Source organism: Asterias amurensis, chromosome 17 (genome assembly GCF_032118995.1).
Source record: "Asterias amurensis chromosome 17, ASM3211899v1".
Lineage (NCBI taxonomy): Eukaryota > Metazoa > Echinodermata > Asteroidea > Forcipulatida > Asteriidae > Asterias > Asterias amurensis.
The window spans coordinates 2,554,995-2,580,045 of NC_092664.1; the positions used below are offsets into that span (position 1 = coordinate 2,554,995).

Below are 25,051 nucleotides of genomic sequence, written 5' to 3' on the forward strand. Positions count from 1 at the left end.
TTTTAGTATTTTAACTTTCTCAGTGGTGTGTTCATAGGAGTCAGGATTGGGTGATGGTAGGCCCCCTACATGTTGCAATTTCCATGTTACAAACTGTTTTTGTTCACATCTGTCACTTTGAATAAAAACATTCACCCTCACATTTCAGTTATTGTAAGAGGAGTTGAACATTTCATTTGTTTTTCTTAATAACCAGACGGGAATTAAGTAAATTGATTATTCAAATATGGGTTGTTGAAAGAAGGAATGTCAAAGATGTTGGCTATTTATTCTTCAGGTTACCCATTGACCTGAAGTAACCGACGTCTTGTAAGCTACAAAGGACTACCTCTCACAAAGGGAAGGCTAATTCCTGCGCACGCTAATTCTATACCCTTCACAAAAGTGAGCAGTGCTCACCCAATCAAAAAATATTTTCGCAGTTATCGGTGCCATGTCAAAGTTCAATCCCTAAGCTTTGCGTACACATAAACCTTTCCCTACAGAATCATTTACTTTTTATTCGGCAGTCGTTTAAAAAGGTGTATAGTTTTTTTGAGACACACAGTATTGCAGACATCTGGGCCCAATTTCATGGCTCTGCTTACTGTAACCAAAGAATCAGCGCTTGCGAAGCAGGGAATTCTGTGCTTAGGTCAAGCGTAGTTCATGGGTTAGCGAGGAATTTTGGCTTTTGCCCATGTGTACGACATTCTACGCTAACACAGCTAGGGCAGACTAATTTGGCGCTTGAATGTAAGCGGAGAATGGTGATGGAAAGTGCAGAATTTGGTGGCAAGCAGAGCCATGAAAGTGGGCCCAGCTGTAAATACCTTTTGCCGTCAATACTGTACACAAACTATGCCTATCTAGTTTTTATGTTCATCAAAGTCGTCATTGTTATTTTTTTTAGTATGTGCTGTTCATTGAGTAGAGGGGCCATAGAAGAAGTCTCTTTTGTCATAATGAGTTTTGTTTTCCTTTTCTTTCTGTTGTTTTATCTGTAGCTACTGTGGCCTACCCAAACCAGGTTGTCTTGCCTGGCCAGACCTACCAGCCCCAGGGGCAGTTTCAACCTCTTCCCCAGGGGCAGCAGTTTCAACCTCTTCCCTAGGGGCAGTTTCAACCTCAACTCCAGGAACAGCCTACGCCCAAGTAAGTCTTGAAGACACCTGCCTTGAATTGTATTGATCCAGATCAACAGATATATCTATTTTTTGTGATGGAGATACCTTTCCTAACGGTTTTTTTTAACATTAGCAAACCATGTACACAAGGGTCCAAATTCATAGAGTTGCTTTAGCAGAGGATGTTGCTTAACATTGTTCTCCTAAGCAGAATTAATGAGCAGGAAACCAGTCATAAATTGTACTTGTGTCATGGTTGCTTGGCTAGTAACCTTATTCTGTTGAGCATAATTATTTTGTGCTAAGCTCCATGTATTCGGGCTTAGTTCTTGTCTTACTTTAGAGGTTTGTGATGAGACTTTCCCTGGTATAGTGGTATTGGTATAATGTAGCTTTTTGACGACACTTCCCTTGCTCAGTACTCAGTTTTTTTATTAATAATGCCTTGTTTATAAATGCACAATATTCATTAAATGAGTTGCCATTTAAAGCAGAGTAGTGGTGGTCACCAGTTTGGGAGTTAGCACTTTTATAGACTTTTATTCAGCTCTTTGTGAAATTATCCCCTGGTGTTAATGTTGCTGCCATTGATATATATATCTTATATTTTTGTACTTTTTGTACTTTTACATTATATGGAATTGCACACTATAAGATGATGGTATATATTTAAAAAAAAAAAAATATTTTAAGCAGATCTTTAACAAATTTATTTTATGATATTGCTCATGTTCTAAAATAGTAGTAGGATGTGCAGGTTTTTTGTTTGATTAGAATTGGTCGCTTGACTAAAAAGGCCCTATTATGTTAGACAGAATTAGCTGTTGCATTTACCTACCAAAAGAACCGATAGTAATGCAACCTATGTAGTGACAACATCACAACAAATATTAACAGTCATGCCTTACTTGGTGACTTTACCTTTTGTGTGCCCAACCCGTGGTAAACCAGTCTTCCCCCTTCCCCCTATTCCCAATTGTCATCCTCTTGACCATCCCCTGCATCCCTTTTCTATGAGTTTTTATTTCATTTAGCCTTTGAGAAAACTCTGTTAGTGTTGAAACATCAGGCCAATAAGTATCTCTTGCATTTATGCCACAGCTGTCCTTTTGGTTGGTAAGCAGTTTGCAACAGCTAATTATATTTTCTCAGCTTTTATCTATGTTAAATCTCCTTCACTTGACTGCTTTTGTTACACCAATACCTGTTTATGTGTTGTGTTGTCATTATGCATTCAGGGAAGACTTTGCTAGGGTTGAAACATCAGTCCAACTACTTTTGTGTTCTAATATTAGGTTGGATAACATTTTTGTCAAAGTTAGCCTTTAAGGAAGTGGACACTATTGGTAATTGTCAAAGACTAGCCTTCACAGTTGGTGTATTTCAACATATGCATAAAATAACAAACCTGTGAATATTTGAGCTCGATCGGTCATCGAAGTTGCGACACTATTCCTGCCGACGCTAACGTTTTTTAAATTTTGGACTTTAAAGTAAACCTTGAAAGAGAATTTTAATAGTTGATATCTTGCATTCAAACTTTATATATTTTGAAAAACCAGTTGGGAGCTAATGTCATGTATTTTAATTATCACATTTTTATCTATGGCCTGTGCATCGAGTTATTAGTATTTTTATCTGTTTACGGGGGCGTAAGTATCTTAGAAACTTAGAAATACTTTTGTATGCATGCCTCAATGATTATGGGGGCAGAGGGCCCCAAATGTTTCCAGAATTATTTTTCTTGGGGGCGGAAGGGGGAGGGTGACTACATACTGCCCCATAATGAGCATCAAATTGTTTATTATTGCCTTACACTGTACTAAGCCGTAAGAATGTGCCAGATATTTGTGGAGAAAACATGTGGGAGAGAAAACTCGTAACAGGGAAAAAATTCAATCCAAACCCAAAACCCACTTGGAATATGCTGCAGTCCAAAGTAGGGTTAGAACCAGGGTCAAAAAGGAATGGTTAGGTTATTCCCTATTTTATGGCTACAAAAGGTCACATACACATAGTTGAGATAAAATTGATCACACTTAACTGTTACTTTTATTCCAAACAGTAGTAGGTTGTGTGCACATCTGCGAACCACCCACTCCCACCCCAACCCGCCTCTACGCTCACCTTGTCTGAACTTGATACCATAATGGTAGCTGTTTCCTTGTTCTAACACATTCTGCCCCACCCACCCCTTTTGACCCAACCACCCCTTTTGATCCAACCCCCCCTTTTGATCCAACCCGTCTGAAGTTAATATTATTTTAAATTAATTTACCAACTAAGACAATATGAGTTGGTAATAGTTGAAACATTGTGACTGTGGTTTTGCATTTTTAAAGGGTTTTTCCATGAAGCAAAAGTTTAAGTTTTAACATGGATATATTTTTGTATTTTATGTTTGTATTATTTATATTTTTTTTTATGTAGGGTGAGAGTTAGCTATCCAAATATATTTTTTTCATGTGGTAGGCCTACCGATAAATTATTGATTATGTATAGATTGTAGTAAGTACCAACCTAAGCCAATTATTGAAACTGCAGCTAAGAATTTCATCTTCTGATTTTCGAGAACTGAAATACATCATTTAAATACTGCCATGCTTGCTTGAATTGAATACTAAGGCACAGAAAATAAAATTTATTTCCTCAGTGAGACAATGTGTATTGCTCTCTTATTTATGGACACACAGTTCTCTGTCCCTACTCCCAGTGTGCCTATCTAGAATGTAATAAAAATCGGTTAACATTGTTTTCTTTATGAAAAAATACTTATTATTTTTTTCACCCTCTCTTTTGGGAAGTAGACATACAACATCTAATAATATTATTACCTTTTTGTGATTTGGAAATTGTTCAAGAACAAAACCAAAATTAATGTGAATGAAACTTTGTCATGATAAATAGCAATTTCTCAGTTGCTAGACATTGCCATCAATAATTCGTTCAGTCGGGAAAAGAAAGCCGCTCCTTTTTCAGAAATATTTCCACCGATATTTTTTTAAATATTTTTTTTAATAGATTGTTTTTACTCGGTGATAAAAAAGAACTAAATCTGATACCGCCGTAATCCGAATCCCGCGATAATTATTATAACCCGCGCCCCGACCGTTGTGCATGTAAATTAGAGGGCGCCATTTTCCTCTAACCACTTGTACTGCGTGGAGGCCGGCCGTGTGCGTACGTGCAGTAAACGAAGTGAACTCTGCCATTTGTGTATACCCTCCATTTGCTGCCGTGCTGACAATGATGCTCTCTCGGTACATTTTGCAAACCTTTCTATGCAGGTAAGAATTTACTCAATCATAGGACATAATAATAGCCTTGGAATTATTTTGTTAAGCACCGCGGGACACGTCCCTGCAGTCGGCTTACCATAGGGCAAGGAAGCTTACTTCTCGTTGATTTAATAGAATTATAGTTAGCCCTGGTAGGACGTCAGTCAGTGCCACTGCATGCAACGGAGGAGTCCAACCTGGGCTAAATTATAGCATGGAGGAAGAAAATACATATTTTCTTCCTCCATGATTATAGTATACTATTACTATTACATTATAGAATAGTGAACCTACTCAATAACAGTAAAAACTCATCGCTGTTTTCATGTACGTGTGTAGCCACCACTCCCCTAAAAATGCTTCAACTAAAGGCGAGGCAATGGTGTTGCCTGGGAGTATGTTTCATTCACTTCTGCTCTATACAACTTTGCTACTTTCATTGCATTGAGTAGGCCTACTTTTGCAGTAAGTTTTTCTGTTAATATGGATGGGCGTTTTATAAGGCTTCATTTAGCAATCATTATGCAGAGCCCGAATCTACAGGTATAAACGGATGACAGTTATTATGAAAATTAATTTGAGAATTGAGCTTTATCTACCTGGGATGATCTTGAATGGTATGACATGGTGCTACATGAGATGGGGCGGGCTAAAATGTTTTAAAGACACTTGGGCACTATTGGTAATTGTCAAAGACCAGTCTTCTCACTTGGTGTATCTCAACATAAGCATGCATTAAATAACAAACCATGAAAGAAACTATGGATAACTTTCTGTATGGCGCCACCACTTTTTCACTCATTTTTACAAAAAGGGATATCTCATTGAGGTAAATTAGATACTGTATTATTTCATATCAAATGAAAAAGTGGTGGCGCACCCTTGTCACACAAAGTTGTGTACTTTCAGATGCTTGATTTTGAGACCTCACATTCTAAATCTGAGGTCTCGAAATCAAATTCGTGGGAAATTACTCTTTCAGAGGGAGTAGTTTCTCGCAATGTTTTATACCATCAATCTCGTTACCAAGTGAGGTTTGATGCTAATAATTATTATTTTGAGTAATTACCTATAGTGTCGCCTTTAACAAGTTTAAGTCTGGATTGAATGCATAATTAACGTCCGTCGATGTCCGTTTTTTCCCATAACCGATATATCGAAAATTTAATATCGAGTATACTCGATATATCGAGTATTTCCCGCGCGCAAGATGAAGCCTAAAAACAGCACTTGGTGTGCTCAGGAGGTAGAAATATATATACCCTAGACTGACAGTTTAATGGGGTTACATTTCAACCTGTTTTTGTCTGATCCCCCGAACTTGTTTGTAGTTCAAACAATTTCAAATTGCGTAGTCCCGCCCCGATTATTTCTGGTTTTACAACAAAGTATGATCGCCGCTACCGCTGGCTTGGCCAATTGGTGAACGCTCACCACAATTCTCGATTCATGATTGGCCATGATTGGCCGTCTCAAAATGACACAGAGCCTTTGTGAGTTGCCGATGCATTGACGTAGAAGTGTCAATCAAGTTGTCCGACGGGCGGGCCGACTACCTTTACGGTTGAAAATGGTTGAGATAATCATCGAAAAAAAATCACTAGAAAGTCCCGCAAAACACAGACCTACCACTCCGCGATCACAATATACAACGAACGCAGCATGCAGTCACATAGTCTCCAATAAAGGCTCGTAGTCTTTTTACTTTGCATTCTATAACAAAGGCAAGAAACATTGAATGCTAGAACGCCCTCTATTGTCGAAATAACGCAGTGCATCACGCGTTACCGTCTTGACCAAAGACTGCACGTGTCTGTGCATGCTTGGGCAAACGGGTTTTCCCCCCGAAAATTGCAATAACCATACACGCTGGTGTGCACGCTTAAACCGTACAACAGCATAGTCTTCGCTGGTACGCACGCAATAGCCGCGGACAGCGTGGTCTCCGAAGCATATAGTTCCTCGGAAATGTTAGCTTGTTTACCGAAAACAACACAACGTGTTGGCTTTATTTGACCAAAATGACGCCATTACGATACCTTGGATTGATAGAAAGATTGGTTTACTGTATAACGTAAGTATGTTTTCTTCCTTGTTTTGTTTTGTCTTGTTGATTCGGGGAAGTTTTTGCGGGGTGAAGACGCATTGATTTTGATCACATGCGCAATGGGAAGTTGCATCTTAAACAGCCGATGGGGCAGCTGCGGCGGTTTCTTTTGAGGTTTTACCGAGCGCTCGCCGTGGGGTCGTGAACTTCTGCGGCGGGCCGGCGGCTGATGGCGAAAACACAAAGAACAAGCATACATACTTGGTTGTAAAACGTATTTTATTTAATAGAGCAACTCAAAATGATGAAACTACATAACGACGACGGCTTTTCTAAAACTCAAACACAGATTTCTTTTAAATAATCGACACTCTTGGTATTTTCGATATCATTTAGGAACATCGAAATTTTCAAAACATCGAAATTTTCGATATATCGAAAATCCGATATTACGATATAATTATAAAAGTGACATCAGCGATTTCGATGTCAAAAAAATATCGAGTTTTTGAGTTTCGATATATCGACGGACGTTATGCATAATTTGGTTCTGGATTTCGTAGACGCCTTTCTAAGGTTTCCCATAGCTGGAGAACATACCGCAGCATGTCGTTGTGTGGCTTCAATTCTAGTTATGTCTCTCTGGGTGTTTGTACACTGGCTCCCTATAGTTCTAGAAGTAGTACGAATCAACAGAACAAACCTGCCCAATCCCAGGTTGTATCATAAACTTGAGTATGATCCCTGGCTGTTGCAATAAAAGATTGTCTGGCTTATCAAGGCACCCCTGATTAAAGAAAGGGCTAAACAGCTCATTTGGTAGAGCATCGCTGTTTATTCTTAAAGACAGTGGACACTATTGGTAATTACTCAAAATAAATTTCAGCATAAAACCTCACTTGGTAACGAGTAATGGGGAGAGGTTGATAGTATAAAACATTGTGAGAAACGGTACACTTTGAAGTATTGTAGTATTCGAAAAAGAAGTAATGAATTTGATTTCGAGACCTCAAGTTTAGAATTTGAGGTGCGAAATTGAGCATATGAAAGCACACAACTTCATGTGACAAGGTTTTTTCTTTCATACACTGTTATTCTGCTGTGTAAAAAAACGTTGTGTAAAACCTTTTTTAAACAACTTGTGTAATTTGTACACAACGTTGTGTACCCATTTCCAAGTTCTCCAAAACTGAATTTACACAACTATTGTGTAAACTTTGAAGCACGTGATCAGAAAGCAACCAATCACGAAGTACCTTTGCTTGGCAAACAATTTAACGGACAAAACAAAATGGCTAACGTACTTTGCCGCTACTGTCGACAAAAGCAGTGAGGATTCGAAGATTTTGTTCATTGTGGCGGTAAGTAAATAACAATTCACTGGTTTTAACGAAGAGTACCGTAATAAGGACCATTTTGTGTGGGTATCTGTCAATTGGCTTTCGGTAAATTAGCATAAAATTATAAGTTTTTACCTCGTCGATGACAACGCGTTACGCGGGTCGTAAAGGCCATTGTTACAACACTGCACACTGTTCACCGAAAATTTGGAGTTTGCATAAGATTTTTAATCCTCCGTAGTCAGATCACTATTGGGCCCAAGAGAGACGTCAATCCATGAGAAGTTTGGTCATTCAATGCAGACACTTTTAGAAATAAGTTTGACAGTTTTAACGTTAGTTATTCAAGCAGTTTACACAATAATAGCTAATTTGGTACTTTACACATAGTTTTGTAGAATTTAATTTTACAAAATGATGTGAAATTAAGTATACCCAATTATTGTGTAAACTGTTTACACAGCTACTTGGTTAAAAAACTTTTACACATAATTGTGTACACTTATCACACAACTGTTGTTTAAAAACTACACAACTGGGGTTGTGTAAACCGTTTACACAACAGTTGCTAGGTTCATATAGTAAACAGGGGTTGTGTAAAATTTTACACAAGTTGTGTAAGATTTTAAACAACCGAAATAACAGTGTAGTTATCTCGCAACTCCAACGACCAATGGAGCTCAAATTTTCACAGGTTTGTTATTTTATCCATATGTTAACACCAAGTGAGAAGACTGGTCTTTGACAAAATTTTTCTTAGGTTGACCCTTAATTGTTTTTTAATTCATTAACAGCGTATTATTTTCTGTTTTAAACAGCCTAAACTTGTATAGGAGTTTTGTGTGATCTGCAACAATGCAACCTGCCCAACAGCCACCCCCAGCTTACCAGCATGGCAACCCCCAACTACAACCAATGATTGTACAACAACAACCAGTGGTAAGTTCATCCTCCAAAAGCATGTATCTAGCGTGCATCTGTAATTACTCAGTGATGGTCCTGACTATGTAACAATATAAATACAATACTTTCCTTCAAGTTACGTTGGACTATGTTTGAATTATGAGAACTACATTGTACTTAACATGGCACCATGTAATGGTTTACGTAGTTGGGGGCACGGTTGGCTTGTGCGTAAAGCGCTCGCCTCTCACCAAGGTGACCCTGGTTTGACACCCGGCCGGTTGAGCCTAAATTTTCACAGGTTTTTAAGGATTAATTTTGTTGCATCTGTTTTTCTTTGTGTTGTGTTTTGGGTTTTTTAGGTGTTCGGGCCAACAGCCCGGAACACCTCTTATTTTTGTTCGTTTTTTTTTTGTTTTTATTGATACTTCTTCTTCTTCTTCTCTACGTCCCTTGTCCGCTAACAAAAGCGCCTTTCCCAAATTCGTATGAACTTGAAACTTCACACATGGTTAGCGATTTATTAGGAGAAGAAACCGTGTGAGTTACGTCATGATGACGTCATCAATTCTTGAGTTATGAATATTCAAAGTTTATTAATTCAAAAAATCATAACTTTTGATCTACATGAGGGATTCTTACAATCGAAACATCATCGGAATCGTCATTGAAAACTCCGTAAACGCCCCACAGACATGACCCCATTTTGATGTTGTCTTCTGGCTCAAAAGAGAGGTTGAACATTTCAAAATTCACGTCTAAAGAACAACGTAAATCCCCATTGGTATGTGCATAAACATTGCACGTAGGCATACATACAGTAGTGTAGTGTATTAGCGGTGCAGCAGAGCATGCTCCAGTGATCATCCATTCTGCTTATTAGCGGCGATTGTCCGCTAAAAAAATCACACTTCCCAAGCACATATAAAGTTGAAACTTCACACATAGTTAGATATGTATAAGGAGAAGAAACCGTTTGAGTTATGTCACGATGACGTCATCAATTCTTGAGTTATGAATTTTCAAATGTTATTATTTCAAAAAATCATAACTTTTGATCTACATGATGGGTTGTTACAATCGACACATCAACGGAAAGTTCGTTAAAAACTCCGTAAATGCCTCGCAGACGTGATCCCATTTTGAGCTCGTCTTCTGGTTCAAAATCGAGTTTGAAAGTTCACAATTTCTTGTATAAAGAACTACGAAATTTCCCCATTGGTTGTGCGTAACACTTGTGGCGTACACGTGTAGTGTATTGGGCATAATTTATTTGGTGGCATGCTGCCAAGTTTGTTGTACTCTGTGCCATAGCGTGATATGCATAGAGCTATATAGCTATGCAGAACGCTGCGAAAACGATTTCATTCAATCTTCAGCGTCAAATTGTTCAAATGTTACCCTTCTGATGGCTTAGTGGTCAATGTGGAATTGAAGACGGAGTTTCGCTGAGATGGCCACCTACTTCAGTGATTCATGGGACTTTTAATTATGTGAGAAAACAACAGTACAAAATGACGAACATTGGTCATGTTTTGGTTAAACACCGAGAAGAATAGAGACGTTACATCGATCGACCACTCCCCCGGGTGAAGGGCATTTTGGGCCCACGGAATTCACGTCAGTATTACGAAATCTATTACTTCTTGAACTTAGCATAATCATCAATTGTTTTGATTACTTGTTAAAACAACTATCCAATTTATTTTGAGTTAAATATTTTGAAGAAAAAAAATCTCTGAAATAACATAAGCCCTTTCAAACTTTCTCTAGTAGGAAAGGACGTTACGTAAACTAATCTATTTCTACCTCCATGCACAGACATGGATGTTACAATACAAAACATTCAAAGAAAACAGAATGGTTAAAGCATAAGGCCCAAGCAATTAGGAGTGGTCTTGCTAAAATAAACTGCCGGATTAAATAAAACTTTAGTACAAACAAATCAATAAAACAATCCAGATTTTCATCTTCTTCTCTTCGTCCCTTGTCCTCGAACAAAAGCACACTTCCCAAACTCGTATGAACTTCAAACTTCGCACATAGTTAGATATGCATTAGGAGTGGAATAATGTGTTAGTTAGGTCATGATGACGTCATCCATTCTTGAGTAATAAAAATTCAAATTATTATTTCAAAAAAACATTATTTATGATCCACGTTTTTTTTTTAACTTCTTTTTAAAAATATTATCAATAGAGCGCAAAAAAGCTTCATGAAGAATAGTCTTCGTTCAAGGCGGTTAAACATACATGCCCCTTACAGTCTTTTCTTCAGTCGTCAGTCAATATTTCCTAAGTTCATATTTCCTAAACTACATAAGCTATTTCGACAATCTGTACATCATATGAAAGGGCTTTACGTACTTGACAGAAATGGATATGTTGGTGAACTTTCGTTGACCTTTTGAAATGTGACTGTGAAATGATTTGAAAGGGCGTGGTTTATTGTCTTTTAGGTTGAAATAAACATCCTTTGATGCTTTACCATCACACCATACAAGTCTGGCAAAGGTCTGGTTTAAAACAAATATTATCGATGACGTCACCAAACATACACTTTTACTAGATGACGTAATCATGTAGTTTTGACAGTTTTTGTAATTTGAATCATTTATTACAAATCTTGAGAACAAAGCTAGGTGTAATATTTGTTTTTTAATCCAGGCTTTTACTCCCGGAAACCGAACACCTTGAGTTTGTTCACAAACTCTCAATCTCTAGTTTTTTTTGTTTTTTTTACTGCGCCTTGAACACCCAGCAGGGTTTATATGTGCGCATTACAAGTCTTATTATTAGGTGTTCGGGCCAACAGCCCGGAACACCTCTTATTTTTGTTCGTTTTTTTTTTCTTTTTCTTCATACTTCTTCTTCTTCTTCTTCTGTCCGTCCCTTGTCCGCTAAAGAAAGCGCCTTTCCCAAACTTGTATGAACTTGAAACTTCACACATAGTTAGCGATTTATTAGGAGAAGAAACCGTGTGAGTTACGTCATGATGACGTCATCAATTCTTGAGTTATGACTATTCAAAGTTTATTGATTAAAAAAATCATAACTTTTGATCTACATGAGGGATTCTTACAATCGAAACATCATCGGAATCGTCATTGAAAACTCCGTAAACGCCCCACAGACATGACCCCATTTTGATGTTGTCTTCCGGCTCAAAAGAGAGGTTGAAAATTTCAAAATTCACGTCTAAAGAACAACGTAAATCCCCATTGGTATGTGCATAAACATTGCACGTAGGCATACACACAACGTGTAGTGTATTAGCGGTGCAGCAGAGTCACGCTCCGGTGATCATCCATAGAGCACGAAAAAGCTTCATGAAGAATAGTCTTCGTTCAAGGCGGTTAAAACATACATGCCCCTTACAGTCTTTTCTACAGTCGTCAATATTTCCTAAGTTCATATAACCTAAACTACATAAGCTATTTTGACAATCTATACATCATATGAAAGGGCTTTACGTACTTTACAGAAATGGATATGTTGGTGAACTTTCGTTGACCTTTTGACCTGTTTAAACCGGATGTGACTGTGAAATGATTTGAAAGGGCGTTGTTTATAGCCTTTTAGGTTGAAATATACATCCTTTGATGCTTAACCATCACCACAGCATACAAGTCTGGCAAAGGTCTGGTTTAAAAGACATACTTGCTAAGCTCACATAAACTTGAAACTTCACACATAGTTAGATATTCATTAGTAGATGAAACCGTTTTAGTTTCGTCATGATGACGTCATCAGGTGTCGAATTACAAGGTTTTTAGGTCCAAAAAGTGACCATTTGCTTTTCGCTATATGTCTTCGAATTTTACAGTTATGATATTCATAATTACGCATCTGATAGATCAAGACTGGGACTACATTTAAAAAGTTAACGTCAAAATCGTATGACCCCTCCTTCCGTTCGTACCGAAAGGTCAAAGTTTGCAATTGTATATTTTTCTTCAAAAATACATCTCCGTCCCTTGCCCTCTAACAAAAGCACACTTTCCAAACCTGTATGAACTTTTAACTTCACACATAGTTAGATATTAATTAGGAGAAGAAACCGTTTGAGTTACGTCACGATGACGTCATCAATTCTTGAGTTATGAATTTTCAAAGTTTATTATTTCAAAAAATCATAACTTTTGATCTACATGATGGGTCGATTCATGATGGGTTGTTACAATCGACACATCATCGGAAAGTTCGTTAAAAACTCCGTAAATGCCTCGCAGACATGATCCCATTTTGATCTCGTCTTCTGGTTCAAAATTGAGTTTGAAAATTCATAATTTCATGTATAAAGAACTACGAAATTTCCCCATTGGTTGTGCGTAACACGTGTGGCATACACGTGTAGTGTATTAGGCATTTTATTTGGTGCCATGCTGCCAAGTTTATTGTACTCTGTGCCATAGCGTGATATGCATAGAGCTATGAGCTGTATAGCTCTATGCAGAACGCTGCGAAAACGATTTCCTCTCAATCTTTGGCGTCAAATTGTTCAAATGTTACCCTTCTGATGGCTTAGTGGTCAATGTGGAATTGAAGACGAAGTTTCGCTGAGATGGCCACCTACTTCAGTGATTCATGGGACTTTTAATTATGTGAGAAAACAACAGTACAAAATGACGAACATTGGCCATGTTTTGGTTAAACACTGAGAAGAATAGAAACGTTACATTGATCGACCACTCCCCCCGGGTGAAGGGCGTTTTGGACCCACGGAATTCACGTCAGTATTACAATATCTATCTATTACTTCTCGAACTAAGCATAATCATCAATTGTTTTGATTATTTGTTAAAACAACTATCCAAGTTATTCTGAGTTAAATATTTTGAAGAAGAAAAATCTCTGGAATAACATAAGCCCTTTTAAACTTTCTCTAGTAGGAAAGGACGTTACGTAAACGAATTTATTTCTACCTCCATGCACAGACATGGATGTTACAATACAAAACATTCAAAGAAAACAGAATGATTAAAGTATAAGGCCCAAGCAATTAGGAGTGGTCTTGCTAAAATAAACTGCCGGATTAAACAAAACTTTAGTATAAACAAATAAATAAAACAATCCAGATTTTCATTAAAGTGTTCGGACTCAAGTCCGAAGACCTCTTGTTTTTGTTCGTTTTTTTTGTTTTTTGTTTTTTTTAGGTGTTCTGTTATTGTCATGTTTTTTAGGTGTTCGACCAACAGCCGAACAACTATTGTTATTGTTCCGTTTTTTTTTTTTTCCTCGTGTTCTTCTTTCCCTGCGAACCTTCTCCAGCAATTTTAAACAAAAGTAAAGCTTGTACAAACTTAAACTTACTATGTACATAGACAATAGTGAGTAGATGAAACCGCCACTTTTTGGGAATGATGACGTCATGGCAAGGTTTTTAAAGTTGAAAAACGACATTTGCTTTTCCCTGTATCTCAACGAATATAAGAGCTATGATGTTCATACTTGGGTATCGGATAGATAAAGACTTGGACAACATTTGAAAAGTGAACGCAAAAAATCGTATGACCTTAACTTCCGGTCGTTACCCTGGGTCAAAGTTCGCCTTCGTGTATTTTACATAAAAAAAAAAACTTTTGAGCTTTTAAACAAAAGTAAAGCTTGTACAAACTTAAAACTTACTATGTACATAGACAATAGTGAGTAGATGAAACCGCCATTTTTTGGAATGATGACGTCATTGATTAGGTCATGACAAGGTTTTTAATGTTGAAAAACGACATTTGCTTTTCGCTGTATCTCAACGAATAAGTTTGACTTCGTGTTTTTTTTATAAAAACTCAAGATTGAGATCGATTTGAACCTTGAAACTCAACAGATAGTTGAACCTTAGTGTTTTTAAGACAACACAGGCCTAATTACGTCATAATGTCGTCATCAGGTATTAAATTACAATAAAACAATGTTAAAATGTGTACAAATCATATGGCGAGAACGTTTTGGGGGGAATCCCAACAGAGCTCTCGTTTGTCCAACAAAATAGGGCGCTGTTGATTATCAAATCTGTGTACATCATCCCGTGCGGAGGTAGCTAAATTTTAAAAGGGTTTCCATAAATTGCAAATTAAAACCTAAAGCCAATCTTACACAAAAATATTGCATTCATGAAGAAAAAAAGGAGTCGTTAAAAACTGTGACACAAGTTTAACTATAAAAATTAACGACACGTTGTAGAAAAAGTCATCTTTATGGTTCAATGTTTTTGAACTACGTCATCACGTAACGCCCAACCGAACACCGTATTTTTGTAATTAACAAAAATTTTATCTCTAGTTATTTTTATTATTTTATTATTTTAAGGGACTTTTTATATTTTTTCCCCTCATAATTTCTGTAATGTTCTGTACTGTTTTGCAGACTTTTGCAGACTTTTAGTTGTCGTTTTGTCCCAGATCAAAAAACATTTTCCAGGGAATTGCTTTCACTGGGATCGTGCATGATATAGATAGAAAATTGTGAGTCATTTGCAAGCAAAATGGTGAGTAAATGCAGTGTATAAAACACAGGGTTTCTATCGGTCATGATTGTCAGAAGAACACTCATGATGAATGCGAGCACCCTCTTTGGGAAACAAAATCCAACGGCACACGGCTGACGTGAACAGATACGGTTATCATATCCATATCTGTATCTGCTTTCGACTGTACGCTTAGAAACCTCTCTGCTAACTTGTGAGTCCTGCACCCGATTTCATGAAACGCTAGGATTGATCCTATCTCGAGTTGAGAGGAGTAACTCATCCTAACCTCGCCCTAACTTGGGATGGGTTCATTGCGTCCAAGCGTCTTCAGATTCAAAATTTAACTCGTCCTAAGTCCTAAGTTTATTACCAAGTTAGGAAAAGTTTGGTGAAATCAATGGCTGCTCCTTGATAGATGAGGGGTAGTCGTCGCTCTTTGTACTATTTTATAAGACATGTTTCTTGATATGGAGGTTTAGTTTGCTTGATGAACTGACTTTTTGACCTTGGAGTATTTTGGTTAAAGAGTCAGTAGCAGATAAAGGTTAAGTTTGGGTATTGACAGTAACACGTGCAGTCAATATACATATATATTATTTACTTTTTAATATTGTTTATTCAGAGTTGGCCTTCTTGACATCGATGTTGCTCTGTATTATGTACATCATGTTCATTAAAAACTTTTGTGAAAGTTTTCTGTTTATAAATATTTATTATCATTATTTATTTGTATGTTCACAAACACCTTATGTCTATTAATTATTATTAGTTTCACTCAAGTTAATCTTCTAATTCATAATCAGGTAACACTGCAACCAGCATCAAATGCTGTCGGTGCCGGGAACCAGCGAGGTAACTGGTGCTGGAGGGGCATACGGGTTACTGGTTACTTACAAACCATCTTGGCAATCTTGGCTGTGGGGTTCGGCATAGCCGCCATCTTTGCGAAATCTTGGCTATACTACATTGGCACTCCGATCTGGTGTGGCTTAAGTGTAAGTACATATAACAGGCCTAAATATGAGTAGTTTGAAGTTCTTGCATATTAGGCGGAAAATTGCACTTATAGGGACTACTTGCTGCCTTGGATCGGCGAGTTGGTCTATGAAAACATCTATAACAGGTTGTTTGGAAATGTTAATAGAAAGATGTTTTAAAAGTAGAACTAACATGGTGCACCAATTTGTTGCGTCAAATTTTCACTTTACAAAATGGCCGATCGAGTTAGTTTGCAAATTAAAAGAAAAGCCATGCAATTTGAAGGCATATTTGTTTGGATCTTTGCATGGGTTCTTGATGGACCAACTTGCGAGGTCCAAGGCAAAGTGTCCCTTTAAAGTTAACCAATGTTGATAAAATCGAAATGCATAGATTTGGAGTTAACATCAAAGCAAAAGTGTAAGGTTACTGCAAGCTTATATGCTTTCACAAGCTTGTGGTTATAGGTTGCAAGTTCATGCAAAGTGTAAAATTTATTGTACTCATCAAGAGCTCTTGCAAGTTCATGTAGAAGTTTTTTGGACAAGCTTGCATCCTGACCATGCAAGCATTGCGAGATTTCTGCAAGCTTGCAAACGTAGAAATTGCTTGCAGGTAGATTGCATGCAGAAATGCATTCTCATACTAGTTTGCAGGAAGCCGATGTGGCAATCTGGAAGTGGCAAGCTTGTGGCTTAAGGCACTGGCCACTGGACACCTTTGGTAACTGTCAAAGACAATTTTTTCACTCAATGTATCCCAACATATTATATAGGATTTAAGGCATTGCATGGTGAGGTATCAATATAAATTTGGTATGCGGTAACACCATGTGTGTATCTACTTGCCAGGAGTATCCCAATGCATAACAAGCCTCTGAAAATTTGAACTCAATTGGTCATCGAAGTTGCAAGATATTTATGGAAAAAAAAACACACTGTTGTACTTTCAGATGCTTGAGTTCAAATATTTTAGAGAAAAATTACTTCTTTCTTCAAAACTTTGTTACTTCAGAGGGAGCTGTTTCTCACTGCTTCATAATATCAACAGCTCTTCATTGCTTGTTACTAAGTAAGTTTTTATGCGAACAATTACTTTGAGTAATTTACAAATAGTGTTCAGTGCCTTTAAGCTTATTTTTCTGTCAGTCCAGTGTAACTTTCAAGCCATGCCATAGATACCCAATGGGGGACTTTTGAAAACTAGGTGGCAGCAGACTTATCAGGTAAATTTCCATTGTTTACGTAGTTCGTAGCACGCGCACATTACCAAGAACAATGGATTTTACCTGATAAGTCTGCTGCCACCAAGCGTCCCATAAGTCTCCCATTAAAGTGACACTACTGATAAACATTTCATTTCTTAGTGATTGTTTCTACATGTTCCCTTCATTCAACAGTTTTTCCTTGTGGCCGGAATCTTGGGCATTGCAGGTGGACATAAAAGAAACTCATGTTTGGTGAGTATAATCAGCTTCATGTAGAGTAATCACGTATGAAAAAGTAGTCTGACTCTTTTGCGCTCGATGATTAAACACGCACTTAAAGTACAATTTTTGTATATATACTTTTTTGCAAATGTCTTGTGAAAACCTTCCAAACATCATATCAAAAAAGGAGAAGAAAGGAAGCAGGGAAGTATGCGTAATTTGCATAAATTTAAATTTGCCGCTTTCACCTCTTTTTTGATTAATGCATGTTGGTCCCATTTGTTGTGTAATGCATGTAAAAGAACCCAGTGCACTTATCAAAAGGGGTTCGCCCCGGTGTTCCTGGTTTTGGCTGCTGAATGTGCCATAGCACCTTGTAAAACCCATGTAAGTGCTACATATTTGGGCCTCAGAATCCATCACTGCAATAACCTATCTTTCAGAAAGTTTGTATATATACTCAGCGCCTTGAGTACCTTGTTTGGTACATGTAGATGTGCGCTATATAAGACTTTGATATATTATTATTATTGTTATTGTTATCAACTTTTTATGTAAATGCCTCTTGAAATTATGCATATCACCCCAGTACTTCGTTTACGTTTTTGGTTACCCGTCTCCGAACCCATTGAATTCAATCTCAACCTACCGACATAAAAGTCTTTCCACCAATCCGCACCTAAACAGTTCCTTCATCCATATGTACATGTACCTCATTGTACCCTCCGTTCCAGCTCTACCTCTAAACTATAATCCCATACATGACTCACACTATTAAACTTTGTGAGTGGAAATAATGCACATTTTCAGCTGTTTACTAACAGTGAAAAATTTGAATTTCTTATGAGTTCTTCAGATGAATCTATTATTAATTGTGTTGCCAAATTCGTCTTTTTATTTATGACCTTAAAAGAAAAACCTAATGTCTGATTACCTCTGTGGACTTTTTTTTCTCCTACCAACATATATTGAAATAATTCAGGTTTAAAAATGTTGTTGTAACCCTCCCTGGGTTAAGGGGTGTGTTCCAAGTTGGAATAAAAAACAAATGAATGAATGAATTAAAGTCATATGGCTATTCTCATATTCTTCACCCTCTTCTTTGGAACAACTTTCCGACAACATCAGAACTGCTCCAAACATTTTCAAACATCTGCTGAAAACTCACCGATTTATTATCAAGGCAGTGGACACTATTGGTAATTACTCAAAATAGTTTTTAGCATAAAACCTTACTTGGTAACAAGTATTGGGGAGAGATTGAAAGTATAAAACATTGTGGGAAACGGCTCCCTCTGGAGTGACATAGTTTTTGAGAAAGAAGTAATTTTCCACGAATTTGATTTTGAAACCTCAAGTTTAGAATTTGAGGTCTCGAAATCAAGCATCTTAAAGCACACAACCTCTCGTGACAAGGGTGTTTTTTTCTTTCATAGTAATCTCGCAACTCTGACGACCCATCGAGCTCAAATTTTCACAGGTTTGTTATTTAAGGCATATGTTTATACACACTAAGTGAGAAGACTGGTCTTTGACAATTACCATTAGTGTCCACTGTCTTTAACTTTTCTTTAATTGAAGCGCTATATATAAGTGCCCAGTGTTATTATGATCATTGTAAACGAACTTAGTATTAAACATGATAATTATTATTCTTCAGATCATTGGGTACATGGTGATGTCCATCATAAGCACTCTGGCAGCCTTTGGTGTTTTGTGTTCAGTTATAAATGCTTTAACAGTCGAAAGCTATAACTGTCCTACCTATAATTATAGCAGCTTTTATTTTAACTGCTCAACCCCAGGGGTAAGTTAAAACTATTCTTGACCTGCAGCGATTAATGAAGGATTAAAAGGGTAGTGACGAGTTCTTAAACAGCCATTATAAACCGGCAGGGTCGTTGCCGTGTGATAAAGGCCCTTGCATGGGAAAGACCCTGCAAGGTTTTAAAAGGTTATAAGTGCTTTAGCAACGACCCTGCAAGGTTTTAAATGGCAGTTGTAGAATGAGTCACAACTCTTTTTATTCCCATTCATGAATGCCTTTTTGGTTAAAAAGCGTATTAAAGTAAGAAACTCGGTAAAACTTATCCGTTTTACGAGATGCTTGGGCTCTGTATGTCTGTATGTTGCATTGTTGTGACTGAGACGACACTATTTTCAGATCCAGTCGTGCGCGCATAGTCTTGCTGCAAGACATTTCTCAGTTTCCTTTTACACAGCTCGGCCAACTCACAGACAGCACCCGCATTGCCCGTAACGAGAACTGGCTTGCACCAAGACTATCACGTAGTATCCGAAAACAACAGGTTATAAACAAAGCTCCAGCTGGTCATTATCAGCCGTTTAAACACCCCCACATTACGCGCTCTCCACCAATAAGTACAGCAAACTGTCTGAGGTATTTATGAATGATTTTTTAAATATGGGGAGGGGGGTGGGCACGACAATTTGGTGTGAGTTCAGTATTTTTTATTGTCCTAGAAATAACTTCTTGTTTTTTCAGTTGTTCAAGTGTCTAAACTTCTTATGTTTATCAGTAACTGTAAATCATTATGGCACCTGTCCAAACAAGACAAGTTTGACATAATAAAAAGGGGAATTGGGGCCTCTTTCCAATGGTTTAATACAAAATGTTTAAATTATTAAATCATTTATTTGATAAATGTTTCCAGATAAACTATTGTATGTGCATGCCCCTAGGCAAATACAGCTTCATGTAAATAAACGCTTGGGCGAATATGGGTAAATATATAAAGGGACCCTTATGGGTCTCATATGGGAAAAATCTGGGCAATCCCATATGGACATAATATGTGAGGGCCCATGGGGGAAACGAGGGCAATCTCATTTGGGCAGAGTATCAGGTATGCAGCAAAGTAATGGCGCAAACTAATGGCGCCCTCTGTTGCCCAGTTATGTTTAGGAACTCGACACTCGACTCAATGTGATTGAATGCTAGACAGCAGAAGTATTTTTTATCTGATGTTTTGAAGTAATAAAATGATGTTGTCATTTTAGGGTGCACGGCTTGGAATTGGTTGGTGCCTCCTGGTGATAGCCATTGCAGAGTTTGTCATCTCTATTGTGGGAGCCAGTTTAACTTGTTGTGGCCTCCACTATAATGGCAACTCCGCTCCTCAGACCGTGGTAAGATTTTACACATGACTATATGTGATTATAACACCCCTTGCAAGTATTTTGCCTGCTCATTGGTTTAGAGCGCGTCACATGACATGTCTTAGTATTGCTAGACGAAGGCCGTGTGATAGTGCGTCGGTTTGCCATGCGCTAGTCCGAAGACTAGCACACGGCGTGCAGTACCCAGACGTCCGTTGAGTGTACGAGGATGATAAATTAATTGTCTGTAACCATTTCGGAATGCACGACACTACATGCAGCACAGTAAAAGTGTTTGCAATCTGTATTCGCGTCGTCCGTGGATTGTAGCATTCAGGTCTGTAACTTAATAATACTAGTACAGTATTTAGAAATGTTTGGGGTGTTATAAAACACTCCCTCGGTGATCCCCGTAGCGTTCTATTTTCCCTCGGCTTCACCTCGGGAAAATAGACAATCCCGGGGATCACCTCGGAGTCATAGTTTTAACCATAGCACTCAAAGCAGTCAATATTTGTATACTAGTGTCAAAGTCAAGGCGATCGGTCAACAGCGACTTTGGAAATGTAGAGTGTCGTGGCCGAGTAGTTAAGAGCATCAAATTCAAGTTCTTGTGCTGATTCACCATAGTGTGGGTCTGAATCCCGGTCATGACACTTGTGTCCTTGAGCAAGACACTTTACTATAATTGCTTCTCTTCACCCAAGGTTATAAATGGTATAAATGGGTACATGCGAGGGTAGAGGTTGATATTGTGTATGAAAAGCCACAAGCGCCTTCCATCAGGCAGCTCAGGGCTGTATATATACTCACAAGGGAGCTGAGAAACATTACAGGGATGTTATTGGCCCTATGACCAGGGCACTAATGTAAAGCGCACCGATGCGGATGCGCTATATAACAATTATAGTCCAGACAATTGTGAAGGTCGCTACTGAAGAACTTATTGTCATTGTCTGCTATGATATCCCTATAGAATACTTTGCCATGATTCCCGGCGGGATTCCTAATGGATCCTCGCTGGGCTTCCAGCAGGATTCCAGCAAGAATGTCAAACTACACTTTTTGGCCCTGAAGGACTTTCTGTGCTTACACAAGTCCTGTACGTACCCAGCATTATGTGATTTCGTGGAGCTATGGTTGGCCCCATCACCCCTGAGCAGAATGCTTAGTGCATTGACATATAGCTAGATTCTATGCGAACAAATAATTAATTTTTAACTTTGGCCTGGATTATAGAGCCTCTGTAAACTTTATACGAGTTTGGTTTCCAGATATAACCTATACTTCCTAAATGGAAGGACCACCATTCTAAATAACATTGTGAATGTTCTTCTTGGCTTATTGTTTCTGTTTGGTATAGATGAAATGTTTTGTTCGTTCCTTGTAACAGGTGACTTACCACACCTACCCACAACAGATGGTGGTTGGAGTGCCCCCACAGGGTGTGTACACCAACTCTGGTGGTAAGTGTCCATGCATTAGGTTACTCAGTGCCAATCTTTTGCAGACATGGCCGAATTTCATGACTTAGCAGGGAATTTCATGGGTTAGCGTGGAATTTTGGCTGGTACGCGCATGTACTTCACGTTACTAGGCATTCTACGCTTACACAGTTAGCGCGGAAATTTTAGGTTACTCAGATCAGTGCAAATCTATTGCAGACATCTGGGCCCAATTTCATGGCTCTGCTTACTATAACCAAAGAATCAGCGCTTGCGGAAGCAGGGAATTTTGTGCTTAGGTCAAGCGTAGTTCATGGGTTAGCGAGGAATTTTGGCTTTTGCCCATGTGTACGACATTCTACGCTAACACAGCTAGGGCAGACTAATTTGGCGCTTGAATGTAAGCGGAGAATGGTGATGGAAAGCGCAGAATTTGGTGGCAAGCAGAGCCATGAAAGTGGGCCCAGCTGTAAATACCTTTTGCCGTCAATACTGGACACAAACTATGCCTATCTAGTTTTTATGTTCATCAAAGTCGTCATTGTTATTTTTTTTAGTATGTGCTGTTCATTGAGTAGAGGGGCCATAGAAGAAGTATCTTTTGTCATAATGAGTTTTGTTTTCCTTTTCTTTCTGTTGTTTTATTTGTAGCTACTGTGGCCTACCCAAACCAGGTTGTCTTGCAGCCTGGCCAGACCTACCAGCCCCAGGGGCAGTTTCAACCTCTTCCCCAGGGGCAGCAGTTTCAACCTCTTCCCCAGGGGCAGTTTCAACCTCAACTCCAGGAACAGCCTACGCCCAAGTAAGTCTTGAAGACACCTGCCTTGAATTGTATTGATCCAAATCAACAGATATATCTATTTTTTGTGATGGAGATACCTTTCCTAACGGTTTTGTTAACATGCTACAATAGCAAACCATGTACACAAGGGTCCAAATTCATAGAGTTGCTTTAGCAGAGGATGTTGCTTAACATTGTTCTGCTAAGCAGAATTAATGAGCAGGAAACCAGTCATAAATTGTACTTGTGGCATGGTTGCTTGGCTAGTAACCTTATTCTGTTGAGCATAATTATTTTGTGCTAAGCTCCATGTATTTGGGCTTAGTTCTTGTCTTACTTTGGAGGTTTGTGATGAGACTTTCCCTGGTATAGTGGTATTGGTATAATGTAGCTTTTTGACGACAGTCAACACCTCCCTCGCTCAGTACTCGGTTTTTTTTATAGTAATAATGCCTTGTTTATAAATGCACAATATTCATTAAATGAGTTGCTATTTCAAGCGGAGTAGTGGTGGTCACCAGTTTGGGAATTAGCACTTTTATAGATTTTATTCAGCTCTTTGTGAAATTATCCCCTGGTGTTAATGCTGCTGCCATTGATATATATATCTTATATTTTTGTACTTTTTGTACTTTTACATTATATGGAATTGCACACTATAAGATGATGGTATATATTTAAAAAAAAAAAAAAATTATTTGAAGCAGATCTTTAACAAATTTATTTTATGATATTGCTCATGTTCTAAAATAGTAGTAGGATGTGCAGGTTTTCTAAGCAATTTGTTTGATTAGAATTGGTCGCTTGACTAAAAAGGCCCTATATGTTAGAAAGAATTAGCTGTTGCATTTACCTACCAAAAGAACTGATAGTAATGCAACCTATGTAGTGACAACATCACAACAAATATTAACAGTCATGCCTTACTTGGTGACTTTACCTTTTGTGTGCCCAACCCGTGGTAAAACAGTCTTCCCCCTTCCCCCTATTCCCAATTGTCATCCTCTTGTCCATCCCCTGCATGCCTTTTCTATGAGTATTTTTTTCTATTTAGCCTTCGAGAAAACTCTGGTATGGTTAAAACATCGGGCCATTAAACACCTACCTGAGCGGAATGTTTTCAACAGAAATGGGATTGTAACTTGTTTATAATGCACTTGTTCACCATTTTAATGTAATTTTGATATGTGTACACTTCTGAACTTTTCGTAATTATCGATTAAAAGATCAGGCCCCTACCTAAAGTTTTTTTGAAAAACTAAAAACACTTCTGTCGTTGAAAGCGGAAGTCAAAGAACAATGCCGCTGACGTCATTTGTGGGAGTTTGATTTGGTATACATCCACGTGTAACAAAGCGGCTTTATCTACTTATGACGTTTTGAGAGTGATTACGTAACAGGGCTTTTCGCAAATCTCTCAGAAAAGCTCTGGATAAGGGCATACAAAATGATTGTTTTTTTACACAATTGAAACCTATTTATAATCATATGACTCGATTTCCTTATTCATCGGAAAAAACTCAATCAAAAACCCAACCCACTTGGAATATGCTGCAGTCCAAAGTAGGATTGGAACCATAATGTGAATGGGATATATACCTCTTTGGTTATTCACTACTGTAAGGCTACAAAAGGTCACGTGGTTGAGATCAAATTGATCACACTAAATTTTTACTTTTATTCCAAACAGTAGTAGGTTGTGCGCACAGCTGCCAATATTTTTGTTTTTTATGTTTGTATTATATATATTTTTTTTTATGTAGAGCGAGAGTTATCTATCCAAATATATTTTATCATGTGGTAGCCCTACCGAAAAATAATTGATTATGTATAGATTGTATTAAGTACTAACCTAAGCCAATTATTGAAACTGCAGCTAAGAATTTCATCTTCTGATTTTCGAGAACTGAAATACACCATTTAAATACTGCCATGCTTGCTTGAATTGAATACTAAGGCATAGAAAATAAAATGTATTTCCTCAGTGAGACAATGTGTATTGCTCTTATTTATGGACACACAGTTCTCTGTCCCTACTCCCAGTGTGCCTATCTAGAATGTAATAAAAGTCGGTTAAATTTGTTTTCTTCATGAGTAAATACTTATTATTATTTTTTCACCCTCTCTTTTGGGAAGTATACATACAACATCTAATAATT

General features: G+C 37.9%; 2 protein-coding genes across 2 annotated transcripts in view; both read left to right on the forward strand.

The window, feature by feature from the left end:
• The window catches only part of LOC139950062 (uncharacterized), a 32,222-nt gene extending 28,364 nt beyond the window's left edge, over window positions 1-3,858 (forward strand). The window contains exon 16 of the mRNA XM_071948695.1: window positions 987-3,858. Coding sequence (XP_071804796.1) covers window positions 987-1,093 — 107 coding nt within the window. The 3' untranslated portion in view covers window positions 1,094-3,858. The remainder of the gene's footprint in view (window positions 1-986) is intronic.
• A 446-nt stretch (window positions 3,859-4,304) lies between these two features.
• LOC139949995 (uncharacterized) lies at window positions 4,305-24,946 on the forward strand. The gene is made up of 8 exons (XM_071948613.1): window positions 4,305-4,393; window positions 8,590-8,710; window positions 15,943-16,134; window positions 17,517-17,576; window positions 19,207-19,353; window positions 20,568-20,696; window positions 22,060-22,132; window positions 22,763-24,946. The coding sequence occupies exons 2-8, from the start codon at window positions 8,627-8,629 to the stop codon at window positions 22,915-22,917; spliced, it is 840 nt and encodes a 279-aa protein (XP_071804714.1). The 5' UTR covers window positions 4,305-4,393; window positions 8,590-8,626; the 3' UTR covers window positions 22,918-24,946.
• The last annotated feature ends 105 nt before the right edge of the window (window positions 24,947-25,051 follow it).